This window comes from Cervus canadensis, chromosome 16 (assembly GCF_019320065.1).
Source record: "Cervus canadensis isolate Bull #8, Minnesota chromosome 16, ASM1932006v1, whole genome shotgun sequence".
In the NCBI taxonomy this organism is placed as follows: Eukaryota; Metazoa; Chordata; class Mammalia; order Artiodactyla; family Cervidae; genus Cervus; species Cervus canadensis.
The window spans coordinates 6302117-6323281 of record NC_057401.1 but is presented as its reverse complement, the minus strand read 5'-3'; the positions used below and the strand labels follow the sequence as shown (position 1 = coordinate 6323281).

The 21165-nt window shown below is 38.3% G+C and overlaps 1 protein-coding gene across 8 annotated transcripts in view; it reads right to left on the bottom strand.

Annotated features, from left to right (window-relative positions):
* The window catches only part of FAM169A (family with sequence similarity 169 member A), a 67152-nt gene that overhangs the window by 12173 nt on the left and 33814 nt on the right, over positions 1–21165 (bottom strand). For all 8 annotated transcript variants that reach the window (XM_043489201.1, XM_043489204.1, XM_043489207.1 and 5 more), the window contains 5 exons: positions 11903–12082; positions 7761–7889; positions 7159–7271; positions 4081–4120; positions 3511–3661 (listed from right to left, as the gene is read on the bottom strand). In XM_043489201.1, the coding sequence (XP_043345136.1) occupies positions 3511–3661; positions 4081–4120; positions 7159–7271; positions 7761–7889; positions 11903–12082 (613 nt within the window). The remainder of the gene's footprint in view (positions 1–3510; positions 3662–4080; positions 4121–7158; positions 7272–7760; positions 7890–11902; positions 12083–21165) is intronic.

Here is a 21165-nt window from a genome sequence, read left to right as displayed (position 1 = left end):
AATCCACAACTTTTTATTCCCATTCTCATCTTCCTTCTTCAAGCCCTATTATCTCTGGACACTATAACTTCTTCCCAACTCATGTCCAGACTAGCAGTACATACATTCTTTAGTAAGGTTTAAGAAAGGCAATCCCAAAGAATGCTCAAACTACCCCACAATTGCACTCATCTCACATGCTAGTAAAGTAATGCTCAAAATTCTCCAGGCCAGGCTTTAGCAATACATGAACCGTGAACTTCCAGATGTTCAAGCTGGTTTTAGAAAAGGCAGAGGAACCAGAGATCAAATTGCCAATATCTGCTGGATCATCGTAAAAGCAAGAGAGTTCCAGAAAAACATCTATTTCTGCTTTATTGACTATGCCAAAGCCTTCGACTGTGTGGATCACAATAAACTGTGGAAAATTCTGAAAGAGATGGGAATACCAGACCACCTGACCTGCCTCTTGAGAAGCCTGTATGCAGGTCAGGAAGCAACAGTTACAACTGGACATGGAACAACAGACTGGTTCCCAACAGGAAAAGGAGTATGTCAAGGCTGTATATTGTCACTCTGCTTATTTAACATATATGTAGAGTACATCATGAGAAACGCTGGACTAGAAGAAGCACAAGCTGGAATCAAGATCGCCGGGAGAAATATCAACAACCTCAGATATGCAGATGACACCACCCTTACGGCAGAAAGTGAAGAGGAACTAAAAAGCCTCTTGATGAAAGTGAAAGAGGAGAGTGAAAAAGTTGGCTTAAAGCTCAACATTCAGAAAACTAAGATCATTGCATCTGGTCCCATCACTTCATGGGAAATAGATGGGGAGACAGTGGAAACAGTGTCAGACTTTATTTTTGGGGGCTCCAAAATCACTGCAGATGGTGATTGCAGCCATCAAATTAAAAAACGCTTACTCCTCGGAAGGAAAGTGATGACCAACCTAGATAGCATATTAAAAAGCAGAGATGTTACTTTGCCATCAAAGGTCTGTCTGGTCAAGGCTATGGTTTTTCCAGTGGTCATGTGTGGATGTGAGAGTTGGACTGTGAAGAAAGCTGAGCACCGAAGAATTGATGCTTTTGAACTGTGGTGTTGGAGAAGACTCTTGAGAGTCCCTTGGACTGCAAGGAGATCCAACCAGTCCATCCTGAAGGAGATCAGTCCTGGGTGTTCATTGGAAGGACTGATGCTGAAGCTGAAACTCCAGTACTTTGGCCACCTCATGTGAAGAGCTGACTCACTGGAAAAGACCCTGATGCTGGGAGGGATTAGGGGTAGGAGGAGAAGGGGACGACAGAGGATGAGATGGTTGGATGGCATCACCGACTCGATGGGCATGAGTTTGAGTAAACTCTGGGAGTTGGTGATGGACATGGAGGCCTGGTGTGTTGCGATTCAAGGGGTTGCAAAGATTCAGACACGACTGAGCGACTGAACTGAACTGAACCGACTGAAAGAGCTATGTTTCTTTCTTTCTATATGTACCAGTGATAGTCCAGCTCAGAAAATTCTGATGGTCCTCTATGGACTGCAGAATAAAGCACATATCCTCTCAAAGTCTAACATGACCAGACCTTTATATTTTTACCTTCCACTAGATGCTGAAGCTAAAACTTGAATACTTTGGCCACCTGATGTGAAGAACTGACTCATTAGAAAAGACCTTGGTGCTGGGAAAGATTGAAGGCAGGAAGAGAAGGGGACGACAGAGGATGAGATGGTTGGATGGCATCACTGACTTGATGGACATGAGTCTGAGCAAGCTCTGGGAGTTGGTGATGGACAGGGAAGCCTGGTGTGCTGCAGTCCTTGGTGTCACAAAGAGTCGGACACGACTGAGCGAGTGAACTGACTGTGATGCTACTTACCTGTGTATCAGTTTTCCTTACCAACACCCCTCCCAGTTTTGTGCCTTTGCTCACATTATTCCTGCAGTCTAGAACTGCATGGTACAATACAGTAACCACAGGACACTTGCAATTATTTATAATATGGTAATAAACTAAGTGAAATAAAAGACTCAGCTCCTCAATCGCCCGAGCCACACTTCAGGGCTCAGTGACAGGCACACAGAGCAGAGGCAAGGCACAGAACACACCCGCCGTGACAGGAAGCTCTCTAACAGCCCTGGCGTAGACCAAGGTCTGGCAAACTTTTCTGTTAGGTTGTGTGGGACACATGGTCTCTGAACACTCACTCACTCCACCACTGTAAAGCAAAAGCAACCACAGTAAACATGTAAACTAATAAACATGGACGTGGTACAGTAACATGTTATTTACAAGAGGTGGTGGGCCAGACTGGCCTACAGACCATAGTTTGTGAACCTTCAAACCAGAAAAGTCTTCTTTCCCAAATATGCTTGTTGAGTTTCTACTCATCCCTGAAGCCCTGGCCCAAATGTCAAATTTCTCCATCCCCTCCATTAGAGTCAATCACGCTCTCCTTTGTAATCCACAGCACTTTCACTTCTATTATCACATCACAATCCACCTTGCAGCTCTCTCAACCTGTGTCCTAGGAACAGACACGTGTATTAGAAACTACTAGCCAACGGCAAAGGTGAAGTTTGGTTCCTCAGCGTGTCTGATCATTTAAGCATCTAGTCTCACTGCTAAAGAAAAATTCCACAACATTTCTGTGGTGTGCGATTTAAAATGTGCTATTACACTCCCTTCTAAAAAGGGTATTACATCAAAATGTTACTCAGTGGAAAAAACCGTAATTATCTAAACTCTTATTACTCTTTTCACAAGTTAAATACTTAGATTTTTCTTTAAAATGGTGGATTTTTCATTGAAATATAACATTTACATAATTATCCAACTTTAAAATTATATACATTAATGAAATTAGCATAGCTACAGAATACTTTACCCGAGAATAATTTTATAGCCAAGGTGGCAAAGTTATGAATGGTTGACTCAAGAACAGTTAGTAGGACTATCAGAGCAAAAGCTTAATTTAACTATACTATTCAAAATCTTACTTTCTTTAAATAAGAAAATAAGGTTTTGATCCAAGGGTTCTGTTGATTCAGCAGACTATTAAGTTTCTGGAGGAGCTGATGATATCATTTACGGCAATTACTAATTTATGTTATGTTCTATAATCTAGTAAGAGAAGTTCAGATAAGTCCATTATAAAGTAAAATTGAGGGTTTCTTAAATTGACTGAACTTCAGGATTACTGAAAACCACAGCTACTGTCAAATTCAAAGCTGACAATAAATGACTCATTTGAGATAATATAACCACTAGAAGATTCTTCTGGATTTTCACACAAGAAACTAAAACTTCAGTTTATTCTACTCTCTTACTAGCAACTTCTCCCTATAATACTGTCAATGTGACACTTAGTAAGTGTAATCAATAAACTTGTTGAAGAACTCAAATACAAACTTCTACACCAAGGTCATTTACTACACAAATAATATAAAAAATGTCACCTTAGAAACTAAATACTATGAAAATAAGAGGACACAAAATAGTGACAGTAAAATAAACAATGCTTTACTTGTTCACTGAAGCTGTGGGAGAAGTCTGAGGAGTCTTTTCATCTTCCCCTTGAGAACTACTAAACTCAGAATCCTGAAACCGCTTTCCAATCTTTGGCCGCTTTAGATGGCTACTTCGAGTACAAGTGGAAACAGGTGTTTTATCGTGACCTGAGAAAAAAATAGCAAGCCCATAATTAATTGACTGTGTATTCTAAGAATTACCCATTAATTATACACAGAAATGCAAAAACTAAGCTAGTTTAACTATATCACCACCATTACATACTTTCTATCACATCAGGCTAGGAAACCATGTCAGTGACATATATGTTAATTTTCACTTAGATTCTCTTTCAATAATCTTGGGAAATAAACAAGGCAGACATTATGGTCCCTATTTCACAGGTAAGGGAATGAAAAAAAAAGAGGTACAATAGCTTATCTGTTCACACAGCAGAATCAGTGGTACCACAACCCCGACCTAGATATTAGAGGTGGGTAAGTCTTTATTTATACTAAGGGACACACACACACACTTAATTCTAACACTCTCAAAGACTTACTAATAGACCAGATGAATTTCTTACCTTCAGAAGTACTTGCAAAGGCATCTTTTAGAGAATCAATCTAAAACAGAGATACATATCAAAACCAAAAGTTTTAGACCCCTTTTCCTTCCTATGCATCTACTTCATTCAGTTTCAAAGAAAATCTTTTAAAAACTTTTTCAAATAAAACCTTTTGTATTCACTATCCATCAATTAAGAAGATTCACAAATGGCAACCCACTCCAGTATTCTTGCCTGGAGAATCCCACAGATGGAGGAGCCTGGTGGGCTACAGTCCACGGGGTTGCAAAGAGTCAGATACGACTGAGCGACTTAACTTTCGCTTTCACTTAAGAAGTAAAAGGGCTATATTATAGCTTCAGTTTATTATAAGCCCAAGAACTTGTGAAATCACCTAATATGCAATACTGATATACACTGGGGTTTCCAACTGTTCTGTCCTCAGCTCCTTTCTCAGTCCAAATACTCCTTCTATGTAATTGTATCTACCACCTTTACTTTAACATCTCCTTGCTGATGAATCCAAATATGCAACTTAATTCTCCCAACTTTTTTCCTGATTTCCAAAGCTCTATTTCCAATGAAATCTCTCTCCAGTGAATACTCCAACCCAATTTCCTATCCAATCTGTCCCAAACTAAACTCTCATATTTAATCAGTATTATTCTCTATCTTGGTTATTTGCAATAACAATTCAGTATGCTATTCCAATCAAAGACCTGTGGGGCAGTAATGACTTCTTGTCCTTCGTTCAACCAACCACAAGCCTGTCCATTAGGACACTGAAGAATCTCTCAAAACTGCCCCCCCTTTGGTATTACCAATGCTTCAATTTGGGCATTTATCATCCTTAACATGAAGGTGTACACCTTAAATATGTATAATTTTTGTCGATTATACCTCAATAAAGCTAAAATATTATGTAGTTAAACAAAATCACTTCCCCATGTGGTTACTAATGAAAAGAGAGTTTAATATGAGAAATATCTTCCTTGATTAAAATATTACAGTAATATGAAGAATATGAATTTCTAAAATGAAAGAAAATCTAATTTATATTGCCAGCCTTTACAGTACAGTGAAATTTTAATGTTCTCATTAAAATGACACAAATTATTTGGCTTAATATTAAAGTAAATCATTGCTCTCAGTACATGTATGAAACAAATGGATTTTTCTACTTTCCCTTGTTTTATGATATCTGATCAATAATAAAAGAATTTGAATATATCTGAGGAATTTGGATGCAACATAATAGAAGGGCTTATTTTGAAGCCTGAAATTCCAAAGGTAGGAAAAAAAAAACTGAACTCCTTATATAGTTATTGTATTATTTATATTATCCTTAAAAATGCTTTTCAGAATTTTTACTCAAATAGTCATCACTCATGCTAATTAAGACAGAAGAAGAGAGGCACAAATAATTCCCCAAAGCACTTGATGTTGAAATGCATGTGCATTTACACAGACATATTCAACACTCACTAAAAATATATTCAGATACCAACATACAAAATAATTATGACTATATTAAAACCTTCCCTGGTGGCTCAGCTGGTAAAGAATCCATGCAACACAGGAAGACCCAGGTTCAAACTTTGGGTCAGGAAGATCCCCTGGAGAAAGGAATAGCAACCCACTCCAGTATTTTTGCCTGGAGAATCCCATGGACAGAGGAGCCTGGCAGGCTACAGATATGGGGTTGCAAGAGTCGGACATGAGTGAGTGATTAACCAATGTAATAATAATGTAAAAGCTACCACAACAAAACGCTGAAAAAATAAACCTCTAGGATCACCAATGAACTGGTATTTTAAGTAATATCAAGTAGGTTTCAGAAAAGTACCTGGTAAGTCCTCTGGAATTAGGAAAGGGGACTTGCCCTTCTACTTTCAGGTTACCTAGTATTTGCAAAGTGCATTACATTCTACAGTGACTTAACACATGTAGCCTCAAACTTCCCCCAAATAACTTCATAACCTTTGACCTATTTCACTTCAAGAAATTTATCTGTGCAAGGAAATAATTACATTTGAACAAAGATGCATGTATAATTGTGTTCATGGTTGGGCCATTTGTAAAAGCAAGTATAATATGTTAAGAAAATAAATGCTGGTATTTACATAGAAGAGTGTGCTACCTAACAACAATGATTTAAAACAGTAATAACAGGGTTCTCTGGTGATTCAGTGGTAAAGAATCTGCCTGCCAATACAGGAGACATGGGTTCGATCCCTGGTCCAGGAAGATCCCACATGCCACAGAGCAACTAAACCCATGCTTCACAGCTACTGACCCTGTGCTCTAGAACCCGTGAGCCACAACTACTGAAGCCTGTGCGCCCTAGAGCCCAAGCTCTGCAACAAGAGAAGCCAGTGCAATAAGAAGTCCTCGCATGCAACGAAGAGTAGCTCCCACTCGCTGCAACTGGAGAAAAGCCCACCCAGCATCGAAGACCAGCACAGCCATAAATAAATAAATAAAATTTTAAAAAAAGAGTAATGACACAGAAAATGCTTACAACATTATGTCAATGGAGAAAAGCGGTTAGAAGCATGTATGAAAGTGAATGAAAGTCGCTCAGTTATGTCCGACTCTTTATGACCCCGTGGACTGTACAGTCAATGGAATTCTCCAGGCCAGAATACTGGAGTGGGTAGCGGTTCCCTTCTCCAGGGGATCTTCCCAACCCAGGGATCAAACACAGCTCTCCCACATTGCAGGCGGATTCTTTATCAGCTGAGCCACAAGGGAAGCCCAGTTAGAAGCATAAAAGAATAAAAACAGAAATGAAACATATGCACATACATGTTTCATAATATATATTAAGTACGTATACAAAAATGTTAGTTGCTAGATCTAGGGTAACAGAATTACAGATTTTTATTTCCTTCTGTACTACTTTGTGTATTCCAAATTATTTTTCAAAGAAAATTAAATCTTAGAAACCAATTAACAAAAAATGCCAAGTAACACAGTAGAAGTTACGTAAGTTTGCTGAATGAACAATAACATTTATAAAGTTAAATATTAGCTGAACCTCTTTTAAAAACAGCACACTTGGTATTTCCTATGGTAAACATATAGTATACCTACAGTTAGCTGCATCTCACTAGACTGACTGTCTTCAGCTCTTGCTTCATATTCTGGAACAGAGGCAAGACTGTATTCTCCAGATGTAGATCTTTTAGCTTCATTTTGAGAAACTGCTGTGTGAAAAAGAATTTTTAAAATTTTAACCCAGTTAGTATTTGGTTTTAATTGTCACATTCTTTGTATGGATTTTTATAAAAGCTCTAAAGAAGGGTGTTAAATATTCGGATGTGGGATATCCCTTCACCAGTATCTTACAATGAAACCTTAAAAGAGTTTTAAATAGTTTATCTGTTATTTAGCAACTTCATAAGACTGAGTACTACCTTTGATCCCCTGATGCCTATTCTGTGCTGAGTAATCTGTGTTCATTTCTTGCCCACCAATTTCTACTGGACTACTGAGCTATATTCTATAGGGCTATTCTAGGTCTTCTTACTAATAATGACACAAATGTTTAAATATAACAAAAATGCAAACTTTAGAAAAGAAGGCCTATTACTAGAGAGATCAAATTATAACACATTGGACTATTCTGGACTATAAGACCATCATTAGGCAATGCTTTTACACTAGCCTTATGTCCAAACTGAAAACAGTCTTACCTGTAATTTTAAGTGTTTCTCTTTGTAATGCTCTGGTGATTGGTATTCTCTGGTACCAGTGTCCAACACCTTCAACTTCCCAAAGGAGTTCATGGTCTCCTGGATATTTTTCAAAGTACTGGTTGCAAGCTGAAAAACACATTGAAACTTTTCTAGAAATCCCAGCAATCAATTGGAATGAACAGTTAAAATGCTGTGTAATGTGTATTTTATCACCAAAAAACTGTTTAGGGGACACTGCTCTGGGAAAGATGCCTGGTGTTCCCCTCACCTAATGCAACTGGTAAGTTCTCCTACTCTTTGATTTGGCTGTGTCTTTTGGCTCAAAACGCATCAAGAGGTGAACCCAGTTTTCAGGCAAGACCTCTAATAGGGCAAATGAGGAGAACTTCTGTGCTTTTTAAATTATATCTATATTGTGGGAAGTGTGAAAATCTAAAGTAATTCTGTAAATATGAATACATAAAAAATAAGTGAAATTATTTTTTTAAAAACTTAAAAAATTTTAAAATAAGAAAGCACACAAAATAATGTTTTATAGTGTGTATAGACAGAGACTTAAGTGTGAAACCATGGGCAGGAAGGATACACACAACTTGAGGAACACAATTATCTCTGGGGAGAAAAAGGTGAAAGGGGGATGGGATTAGGGCCGGGTTCAAAGAGAACATCAACTGTATCTACATCTTGTTTAAGTCTCCATCTAGTTTAAATCTCTTAAAATAAGTGAAAATAAATGAAAATATGGCAAAACCTTAACATCTGTTAATCTGGACACTGAATATGTGGACACCAGGATACCATTTGCTCACTTTTCCCCCATGTATTTGACAATATTTCTCAGGTTCTTTGGTTGTAGTTCCCACACCTATCAGGAAGTGAAAAGCTGGAGAAAACCAGTAGGCCACTCTGTCTCAATTAAAATAACTAAAATAGTAGAGGATGCATTACATAATACATAAGCACCTGTAGTTCATTTAGGATTCAATTTATTTATCATTAGAATCCTTAAAAAGGGTAAGTAATATGAGACTCTGCCTACAGTAGATGTGTTTGCTGCTGCTGCCGCTAAGTCACTTCAGTCGTGGCCGACTCTGTGCAACTCCGTAGACGGCAGCCCACCAGGCTCCACCGTCCCTGGGATTCTCCAGGTAAGAACACTAGAGTGGGTTGCCATTTCCTTCTCCAATGCATGAAAGTGAAAAGTGAAAGTGAAGTCGCTCAGTCATGTCTGACTTGTAGCGACCCCATGGACTGCAAGCCTACCAGGCTCCTCTGTCCCTGGGATTTTCCAGGCAAGAGTGCTGGAGTGGGGTGCCACTGCCTTCTCCAAGATGTGTTGCATCCCTCCCCAAATTTAGTGAAGCAATAATTAAGACTTTAAGAGGAAAATCCATGTTCAGATTACCCAGGGCATACAGGACTCACTCCACTCTCATGTACGGGCCTGGAGAGAAACTGTGAATCAAGATGAGCATGCAATGCTTGGTTTTTGTTTTCTGGATTTTTGACATTAAAAAGGGAGAAGAAACTTAGAACAAAAATATTTTTTCAGTGAATATCTGATGCTAGATTAAAATCAATGGTAAATTAGATACTATAAAAGTTTTCACACAAATCACTCTTCAGTATCAAATCTTACTTCACTAAGAAAAGAGAAGTACTACAGGCTTCATACAAATACAAATATAAATCCACTAATGGCTTTTAAAACACAACAGCAAAATACATCCACACAATAGAAACAGCATTAAAAAAGAGTAAATTGAGCTACATGAATCCATAGGAATAAATCTTATAAAGATGAGTAGAAAAAGCAAACTGCAGAATTCATTCAGTACATATTATTTATATAAAGTTTTTTTTTTAATTGATTTTCAAGGACTGCATTTAGGGCTTTGGCACGGAAAGCAGAGTCCTAACCACTGGACTACCAGGGAATTCCCTGAAGTCCTTAAACATGCAAAACAGTATGACACCGAGACTTCCCAGTGGTCCAGTGGTCAAGAATACGCCCTCCAATGCAGGGCACTCGGGTGTGATCCCCGGTTGGAGAACCAAGATCCCACATGCCTTGGGGCAACTAAGCCCACATGCCACAGCTAAAGAGCCCACCCAATGCAACTAAAACCCAACGAAGCCACACACGAAAAAGATGATTAAAAAAACATGACACTGTTGGACTGTGTGTGTGTGTGTGTGTGTGTGTGTGTGTGTGTGTATAATAAATGCATGGGGAAAAGAAATGCCAAATTAAGGACAGTGTTTGAAGGAAAGTTACACTGCTCAAAATAGCCTGGAGTTAAACTCCCCTCCAGGTCCTCCCTACCATTCTATGCAAAACAAAGAACTCTCTCACCCGAAGAAAAAAAAATGGACATTAAGGTTGATTTGCCCAGCTCCCAGCCTGTCCAGCCTCTGGCCCATCTCCAGAATTCCTTGCCCCAGCCGTTTAAGAGAGAACTACTCTGAACAACCTTGGAGAACAGGCCCCCTTAAGACAGTAGATTTCCACATACATGCCTGTGTATACTTACTCTTTTCTTGGGGAGATGCAGCAGCTCGCTCATCTGACCGCTGCCCCTTCTCGCCTCATTAAAGGTGACCTGTTCCCCGTACAGGGCCGGTCTCCTCCTTTTCCTGAACCTCGCCTTCTCTAACTCCATGCCCTACAGTGCTTATTTCAAGGAACGGAGGGAATAAGCTAATTGGATAGGACAGGAGTACAACTACACTGGCAAAAATCCACTTCTCAGGGATGCTACATGCTGGACGATACATGAGTATTTTGTTACCGCCTACTTTTTTTGTATATATGAATTTTTTAATTTAAAAAGCTACCACAGGGACTCCCCTGGTGGTCCAGTGGTTAAGACTCTGCACCTCTAACAGAAGGGGTGAGGGTCTGATCCCTGGTCAGGGAAATGAGTTCCCACATGTGTTGCAGCACGACCAAAAAAAAAAAAACAAAACCTACCACAGACAAATAACAAATAACCCAAAGAAAGAATGGCTAAAGGATCTAAATATACATTTTTCCAAAGATGATACATATATGACTAATAAGCACATGAAAATATGTTCAACACCAAACGCACATCAAGACAATGAGATGCCACTCCACATCCACTGAGAGGGCTATAGTAAAAAACACAAATAATGGGAATTTTCCAGCAGTCCAGTGGTTAGGACTCTGTGCTTTCACTGCCAAGAGTGAGGGTTCAATCCCATCAGGCAACTAAGATCCCATAAGCCTTGCAATGTGATCAAAACTTAAAAAATTAAAAGGACAAATAATAGTACACATTGGTGAGGATGTAGAGAAACTACAACCCTCATACAATGTTTACGAGAATGTAAAACGGTGCAGTTGCTTTCAGAACAGTTTGGCAAGGTTATGACCAAGCTATTTCATCCACACCTAGATATACACCAGAGCAATGGTCACACAAAAACTGCACAAATGTTCACAGTAGCATTATTTCTAATATCTAAAAAGTGGAAACAATCCAAGTCTATCAACTGATGATGGCATATCCACACAATAGAATATTTCTCAGCCATTAAAAAAAAAATGAAGCACTGAGTCAGACTACAACATGGATGAACCTTGAATACATTTATGCAAAATGAAAGAAGTTAGACACAAAGAACTTACAATATATCATACAATTACATTTATATGAAATCTCCAGAATAGCTAAATCCATAGACACAGAAAACAGATCAGTTGTTGGTTGCTAGGGGATGAAGGAATGGAGGAATGAAAGAGTCACTGCTAACTGGTACAGAGCTTTTGGGGATGTTGAGAATGTTCCAAAATCAGATAGTGGTTATGGTTGCAAGCTGTGAAATAATAAAACCACTGAACTGTACACTTTATGCAGGTGGATTTAATGGTATGTGAATTCTATTTCAATTTCTTTAAAAAAGCTACCATACCCTCAAAATGTCATTCACGTGAGGTTAAGGGCACATTTGCAAAATGCCATTTATGTGAGGTAAGGGCACATAGACTCTCTTGACCCTGGAGAGTCAAGAATGTAATTTACTTAATACTGACATACACACGTTTAAGTGCAGAAACAAGTCCGAAATGACACTGAGACAAGTTTAACGCTCTAAAAACTTAATCCAATTACCTATGTACATGAGCGAGGTCAGGGGATACCGCAAGCCAAGTGCATCTTCTGTAAAGGAGTCAACAAAGTCCTCCAGCATGTGAAGCCCACAGTCTCTGCCTCGATATTTCTTTCTTACAAACATTGTATCCAGAACTGGCAGTTGGTAGCTTTGGGTAAGAAACGAGGCACATGTGCTTCCTGCAGTCATAAAACAGAAATCCAACAATTTTTCACATTTAAAAGACCATGTAGGTATATATATTTAGAGAACATGAGTTAAATCTGAAATTGGTTATTTTTTCTTACATCACGAATCTTAAATCAATGCATAAATTTTACAATATAAAATGCTTTCCAGCTATTACATATCATAATGTATACCTGAGATGATGAGAAGAAGTGCGTATTTTACAGCTGCCAACAGTATCTCATGCAAATTAACTGTTACCATTTGATGAACTGTATGCTTGAATACATATCTCTGTCCATAGACCTGTACAACTTCAAAGCTCATCAACTATTAAAATTTAAAGAGCATTTGGTGATTGCATAAGTACACGAAGTATCTAATTCCAACCTTAATACGTGAATATTCATCTTTTCCCTTTACTTTTTCCCTAGTGAGTACAGTTTCATTTTTATCTACTTAATGACGGCAAAGAAGTGAATTAGTTCTCCAAATTTTTAAGGACTATGGATTAGGACTAAATGGAAACAATGGTTTTAGAAACAGCTAAGTCAGCAATCTTTCCTCTGTGAATACACTTTTTAAACTATCCTGTACATTTAAGGTTTAATAGGAGAAATGTTTGTAGTAGTAACTAAATATGCCTCCCCTCATTATATTACAGAGTTACACTGATTTGTCTTTTGAGAACCCTGATTTGGGTTTTGACCCATCAAATAGATGTATAAGCTTCTATAATGTATCTTAAGATAGTTTATAAGAAGAGGACATCATGGTGGAGTATCCCACTTTCTAACTTAGCTATCAGTTGTTATTCTACTCTTTTAGTACTTCAAGTAAAACAATTATTCTCAGTTATATTATTCATGTGATTTTGGATACTTACAATGTTGTAGTTCAAGAAAGAAACAAATTTTCAAGCACCAAACCTTTCACAAATTAACTTTTAACCAATCACATAATTTGATGAGATGGTCAATATAGCAAGGCTTTTTAAGTTCAACCAAATAATGAATTACTTATTATTAAACTGGAGAACTTCAATAACTTTTTGCAATAATCTCTGCAAGAGATTATCCACTCCAGGATTCTTGCCTGGAGAATCGCCATGGACAGAGAAGCCCGGTGGGCTATACAGTCCATGGGGTCACAAAGAGTCAGACACGACTGAGCGACCAGGCACACACACTAAGACAACTAATTTAAATTCAAAACAGGTGACTCGCTGTTACGTACTTAGATCTGAACCGCTGTTCTTCAGTTAGGACACCAGGAAGGGTCCAAATGTCTTACACAGTGGCTGTAATTAACAATGCTGCTTTACACACATTAAATTTATTAAAAAGGTAGATCTCAGGCTTTCCAGGTGGCTCAGTGACAAGGAATCCACCTGCCAATGCGGGAGCCACAGGAGACTCGGGTTTGATCTCTGGGTAGGGAAGATCTCCAGGAGGAGGAAAGGGCAACCCACTCCAGTATTCTTGTCTAAAAACTTCCATGACAGAGGAGCCTGGCAGGCTACAGTACATGGAGTAGAAACGAGTTGGACAGAACCAAGTATGCAAACCGAAAAAAAAAGTAGATATTAAGCATTAGCATCTCAAAAAAGAAAGGAAGAGGGCTTCTTTGGTGGCTCAGTTGTAAATATGTGTAGGTAAAACCCAATGCAGGCGACAGGGGTTCGATCCCTGGCCCAGGAAGATCTCACATGCCATGGAGCAGCTGAGCCCAGTACAGGAACTACAGCACTTGTGTTCTAGAGCCAGGAAGCCACAGCTAGTTAACCCTGAGCACCCTAGAGCCCATGCTCTCCAACAAGAGAAGCCACGCAATGAGAAGCCCGCACACCCCAACCAGAGAGCACCCCTGCTCGCTGCAACTCGAGGAAACCCTGCATAGCAACAAAGGCACAACGCAGACAAAAATAAATAAAATTACACACACACACACACACACACACACACACACATATTATACATATAAGAGAAAAGAAGGAAGAAAGAAAATGGCAACCATGTTAGGCAATTAATATAATGATTATGGTGAATATTTTGCAATGTGTATCAAATCACAACTCAACTTATCAATTATACTCAATAAATTCAAAATAAATACATAAAATTTTTTATTAGTCTAACGGATAGCCTCACCAACAAGCTACTGTGACTAGCTTTTTTAATGTCTTAAAATTAGGGTTCTTGCATAGTAACTGCTAGAAGTGATAAAGAAATCAAGAGACATTACTTTAAAAGTAACATTAATTCAAAGAACAAAGCAAAAATGAGAAGAGAATCATATCTAGTTCGTAACACTGAAGATCTATTGCTTTTACCCTTGTACATGTCTCAGAATATCAAATATATGAAGTAAATTTCCCACAAATTGATTTTTTTCTATCTTTACACAAACATTCCTTTAAATAGAGAAAAGGTAGAGTCTAGCAGCTAATAGTGTTAACAAGGTCAATTTATGGAACTAACAGTTTTCACAAAGTCTAAAGTTCTACTTACTCACCATGTACATATTCATTTCAAAAAACCATGCTAATTATCTTCTTGTGACTACACCTTAAATTCTTATTTTTATATTTCTATCAGCTTCTATCCAGATATAAGAGAAATTAAATAAAGGGCAGAAAAACTTCCCAAGTTACCAGAGATTCTTCAGACACATCAACAGCAAAATTATTTAGTGATTAGTAAAGGGAAAAAAACCCCCTACAACCTTAGATGAACTTTTCATTAAAAATCTAGTTGAAATGAAATTTAATTTAGCATTGCACAAGAGGCAGCTTGCATATTTATACTCCTCAGAATTTCACCTTTGGCAACCTTTTTCTATATGCTCTCTCTAGGTAATCTCACCTACTCTCACGGTTTCTAACATTTATTCAAATGCTTATGATCACAATCTTTTATTTCTGTAATGCATGAAACTTACTCCAGGATGAATGGAAGAGCTCATATAAATGTAAACACAACAAAAAACACACAGTCATCTCCAACTACAGAGAAAAAGCATTAGACAAAATCCAGCACATTCATGATAGAAATACTCAACATCTTCAGTCTGATAAAGGGATCTATGAAAAACCCCGCAGCTAATAAAAACCACACTTAATGGTGAAAGACCAGATATTTTTCCCTAAGATCAAGAACAGGATAAAAATGTTAATTCTCACCACTTTTATTTAATATCTTAAGGAGGTTCTAGCAGGGCAATTAGGCAAGAAACGGAAATGAAAAGCACCTAGAAAGAAAGAAAGAAAACCTTCTTGTATATAGACCTTAAGATTTTCATCTTAAGAAATTCACTAAAGAATTATTAAAACTGGTAGTTCATAAAGTTCAGCAAGATTATAGGATATAAGATCAATATACAAAAATCAATTAAGGAGTTCCCTGGCAATGCAGTGCTTAACACCTCGGGCATCCACTAAAGGGTGCCTGGGTTTGATCCCTGGTTGGGGAACTAGGATCTAGACCCTCACATGCCTTGCAGAGTGGCCAAAAAAAAAAAAAAATTCAATTGTATTTCTAGACACCAGCAATGAACAATCTTTAAATGAAATTAAGAAAACAATTCCACTAACAACAGCATCACCAAATAATAAAATACTCAGGAATAAATTTGGCAAGAATACAAAACTGAAAACTACAAACATTTAAAAGAAATTAGGGACCTCCCTGGTGGTCCAGGGGTTAAGAATTTGCCCGGCAATGCAGAGGACACAGATTCCTTCCCTGGTTAGGGAACATCCCACATGCCGCAGAGCAACTAAGGCCATATGCCACAACTACTAAAGCCCACTAAAGCACTCCTGAATCCCTGCTCTGCAACGAGAGGTCACTGCAATGATAAGCCCGCACACCACAACTAGAGAGTAGCCCCCGCTCACCCCAACTAGAGAAAGCCCATGCACAGCAACAAAGAGCCCCTGGGATGCAGTGAAGACCCATCACAGCCAAAACTAAGTAATTAATTTTTCAAAAAACCAAAGGAATTAAAGAACAGTTAAATAACTGGAAAGACATCCCATTGTTCATGATTCAGAAGACAACACTGGTGTCAACACACCCCAAACTGACCCATAGGTTCAAAATTCCAGCTGGATTTTTTGCAGAAATTGACAAAGTAATCCTAAAACTCATATGGAAATGCAAAAAAACACAAATGACCCAAATAATCTTAACAAAGAAGAGCAAAGTTGGAAGACTCCCAATTTAAAGACTTCCCATTTTAAAAGTTACAAAGCTACAGTAATCAAGCCAGTGTGGTACTGGCACAAGAATAAATAGCAATCAACAGAATAGAAGCTGCAGAAACAAAACCTCTTATTTTTGGTCAACTGATTTTTGACAGGAGTCCCAAGGCATTTCTCTGGAAACACAACAGTGTTTTTAAAATGAATGGGGGTGGGCCAAATGGATATCCACATATGCAAAAGAATGATGTTGGGCTCCACTCCGCTTTTTTAGACCACATACAAAAATTAACTGCAAATGGGACATAAACATAACTTTAAGTGCTGAAACTACAAGAATCTTAGCATAAAACACAGCAGTAAATCTTCATCACCTTAGATCAGGAAAAGTCTTCTTAGCTATAACACCAAAAGCAAAAGTGACACATAAAAAGATAACTGGACTTTATAAAAACTAGTGCTTCAAAGGACATCAACAAGAAAGTAAAAAGACAATCCACAAAATGAGAGAAAATCCTCTCAAATTATGTATTTGATATGGGACTTCTATCTAGAATATATGAAAAATGCTTAACAACTCACTAATAAAAAGACAAATAAAACCCAACTTAAAAACGAGCTAAGGATTTAACAGACATTTCTCCAAAGACATACAAATGGCCAACAGGTATATAAAACATGTTCAATGTCTCAAATCATCAGGGTAACAGCAAATCAAATGAGTATCACCTCACACGTATCAGGACTGCTACCAGCAAAACAAAAGACAACAAATGCTAACAAGGCTATGGAAAACTGGAACACTTGTATTCTATTATTGGGAATGCAAAATGGTGTAGCCACTATGAAAAAAAGCACAGAGGCTTCTCAAAGGATTAAAAATAGAACTATCACAGATCCAGCTATCCCATTCCTGGGTATAAATCCAAAATAATTGAAAGCAGTATCTCAAAGAGATTAGCAATTCAATGTTCACTGCAGCATTATTAACAACAGCCAAGGTGTGGTAACAACCTAAAGGTCCATTGATGAATGAATGGATAAAGAAAATTTGGGAGGGGGTGGGGTGTGTGTGTGTGTGTGTGTGTGTGTGTAGGATACATACCTACAGCTTCAAAAAAATGTAAATCTGCAATATACAACAACATGGATGAACCTTGAGGACATTATGCTAAGTCAGCCACAGGACAAACACTGCATGATTCCAATTATATGAGACATTTTAAACAGTCAAATTCACAGAGGCAGAGAGCAGAACAATGGGTGTCAAGGGCAGAGTGAGGGAAAACTGGGCAGTTGTCAATGGATTTAAAGTTTCAGTAATGCCAAGTTCTAGAGATGTGCTTTTTATAACACTACATCTATAGTCAACAATATTGTAATCTATAGTTAAAAATCTGTGAAGACAGTAGATCTTCTGTTAAGTGTTCTTACCACAATAAAATAAGATTAAAAAACATATTTTAAGATAGATAATCTAGACAGAAAGGAGATTAGTGGCTTCCAGGAATTCCAAGAAAAAGGAAATGAGAAGTGGCAGCTAAAGGGTACAGGAATTCTTGAGGTGATGAAGATATTTTTGAATTAGACAGTACTGATGGTTGCACGACTCTGTGAACATGCTGAAAATCACTGAAGGGTAAACTCAATGATATGTGAATTATAACAGGATGGCCCTCAAAAAAAATCATACTGAAAGAAAACTCAGACCAAAAAAAAGGTACTATATGATTCTAATTTATAAAAATCTAGAAAGCAGGCTAATATATAACAACAGACAGCAGATAAGTGTTTCCTTGAGGACAAATTGAGGAAGGAAGGATGGTTACAAAGAGGCATAAAGAAACTTTTGGGAATAAGAGATCTGTTTACTCTCTTGATTGTAGTGATAGTATCACAGCTGTATACGTAAGTCAAAAACATAACGAACTAAACTTTCAACATGGTTAACTTTTTGTAAGTCGGTTATACCACAATAAAGCGAGAAGGGAAAAAAAAGGAAAAAAAAAAAAGACAATTTAAAAACGGGTAAAGGATTTGAACAGATATCTCGAAGAAGACACAATAATGAAAAAGACACACGTGAAAAGACGCTCAACATCCTTAGCCATTTAGTAAATGCGAGTCAAAATGACAGGGCCATGCCACTTCACACCTACCATGTTGGCTATAGTCAAGAAGACATAAAAATAGCGATGGGAACACCAGACCAACTTACCGGCCTCCTGAGAAACCTGTAGGCAGGTCAAGAAGCAACAGTTAAAATCGGACATGGAACAGACTGGTTTCAAATCGAGAAAGGAGTACGTCAAGGCTATACTGTCATCCTGCTTATGTAACTTCTATTCAGCGTGCATCATGAGAAATGCCGGGCCGGATAAAGCACAAGCTGGAATCAAGATTGCTGGGAGAAATATCAGTAACCTCAGATGTGCAGATGACACCACCTTATGGGAGAAAGTGAAGAGGAACTAAAGAGCCTCTTGATGAGAGTGAAAGAAGAGAGTGAAAAAGCGGGCTTAAACCCCAACATTCAAAAAACCAAGATCATGGCATCAGGTCCCATCACTTCATGGCAAACAGATGGGGAAACAATAGAAACAGTGACAGATTTTATTTTCTTGGGCTCCAAAATCACTGTAGACAGTGACAGCAGCCATGAAATTAAAAGACACTTGCTCCTTGAAGAACAGCTATGACAAACCTACACGGTATTAAAAAGCAGAGACATTACTTAGGAGACAGAGGTCTGCATATTCAAAGCTATGGTTTTTCCAGCAGTCATGTATGGATGTGAGAGTTGGACAATAAAGAAAGCTGAGTGTCAAAGAACTGATGCTTTTGAACTGTGGTGTTGGAGAAGACTCCTGAGAGTCCCTTGGACTGCAAGGAGATCAAACCAGTCAATCAATCCTAGAAATCAAACCAGGAAATCAACCCTGAATATTCATTGGAAGGACTGACACTGAAGCTCCATACTTGGCCACCGGATGCAAAGAGCCGACTCACTAGAAAAGACCCTGAAGCTGGGAAAGATTGAAGGCAGGAGGAGAAGGGGGCGACAGAGGACAAGATTGTCGGATGGTATCACCGACTCAATAGATAAGAATTTGAGCAAGCTCCAGGAGATGGTAAAGGCCAGGGAAGCCTGGTGTCCTGCAGGCCATGGGGTCGCAAAGAATCAGACCAGATGGAGCAACTGAACAACGACAATGGGTAAATTGTACAGCATGTAAATGAACCTTAATAAAGCTTAAAAATGTAAACGGAAGAACAAATTTGTACATGTGACTCTAATAAACTATTTATAATCAGATTTTTCATATACTCCCCAAACCTGCTCCTTCTGTTTTCTAATTTTTCCGGAAATCTCAGCATCATTCTACCAGGGGCTCAGAGCAAAACCTGAGCTCTCATCCTTGTCTCTTCCTTCACAGCCCACGCATAATCTATTAGAAACACTGCAGCAATGACTTCATAATTTATCTTAATTATGAAGACTTCTACCCCTTTCTTCACCTCTCACCAGAGTTTTCTGCAACAGCCTCTTAACTAACTTCACTCTTAACCCTGCCATCTCTCTTTCTGGTTTTCCACACAACTCAGCTACTTTTATAGAAGGCTAACCAGATTGTTACTTCCATGCTCAAAATCCTCCACCAGATTCCTATCACCCAAAATGAAATTCAGACCTCTAAAAACCTCTTCTCTGGAAACTTCAAAAGAAGTTCTTCCCTCATTGTTCCCTCACTTCCTTCAGAGATGCTTGCCCTGACTAGTCTATTTAAATAGTACATCTATTTAAAATAGTACCAACACTCTATTCTTTTAATCTAGTTTTTCTTCATAGCACCTGAGAGCATATCAGCTATTTGTCTATCCATTGCTATCTCCTTCTCTTAAATGTAAGCTCCATGAGGATAGAGTTTGCAAACATTTTATTACTATCTCTCAATTTCTGCTGCTTGCTCTTTCTCCTATTCACCCTCCTCCCCTTCCCCTTTTCCTTCCCTATCAATATAGCAAATACAAATAACTTCCGAGTAAATGAATAAATTTTCACAATACCATTCAGGATCAATGTATCAAATTCAAGAACAGCTAATCTGTCACAACTGAATGACTCTCTCTTTTCATGGAATCACCATTTCTTTGTCTAACCAGGAATTTGTCTCTTCTCACCTTCATAAAACCTGCCTTAATACCTTATGAAGCCACCAGTGTGTGACTGTCTCCACAGACACACATCATAAAGTGAATCCTAAGGAAATAATGCTGTTAGATATCTTTACATGAGACCTCGTCATATACTACTAGAGAGGTATTCTCATTATAGTCTTCATGCTTTGTAAATCAGTTAAGGTAACGTGAGCTGTTATAATAAACCAAATCTGGAAAGCTTAACATTACAAAGTTTCATTTTTAAATAACAATGCCACATAGTTGTTTCTGGGTAGTGGATGACTTTCTGACTCACAATCCTTCAGTTACCTATTACTGCCTCACAAACCATCCCCAAATGTACTGGCTTAAAACAGAATTTATAATTTCGTTATTTTTCACAACTCTCATACTCTGTTAGATGGGCCACTGGAACAGCTAAAGGTCCAAATGCCACTACACCCACAGCAGTAGGAATCGCAGCTGGGCACCTCACTTCAAGGTAGTTAAACACCCTGATGCTGGGAAAGATTGAAGGCAGGAGGAGAAGGGGACAACAGAGGATGAGATGGTTGGATGGCATCACCGACTCAATGGACATGAGTTTGAGCAAGCTCTGGGAGATGGTGAAGGACAGGGAAGCCTGGTATGCTGCAGTCCATGTGGTCGCCAAGAGTCAGACATGACTGAGCAACTGAACAACAAAAACAATATATACTATCAATAGTT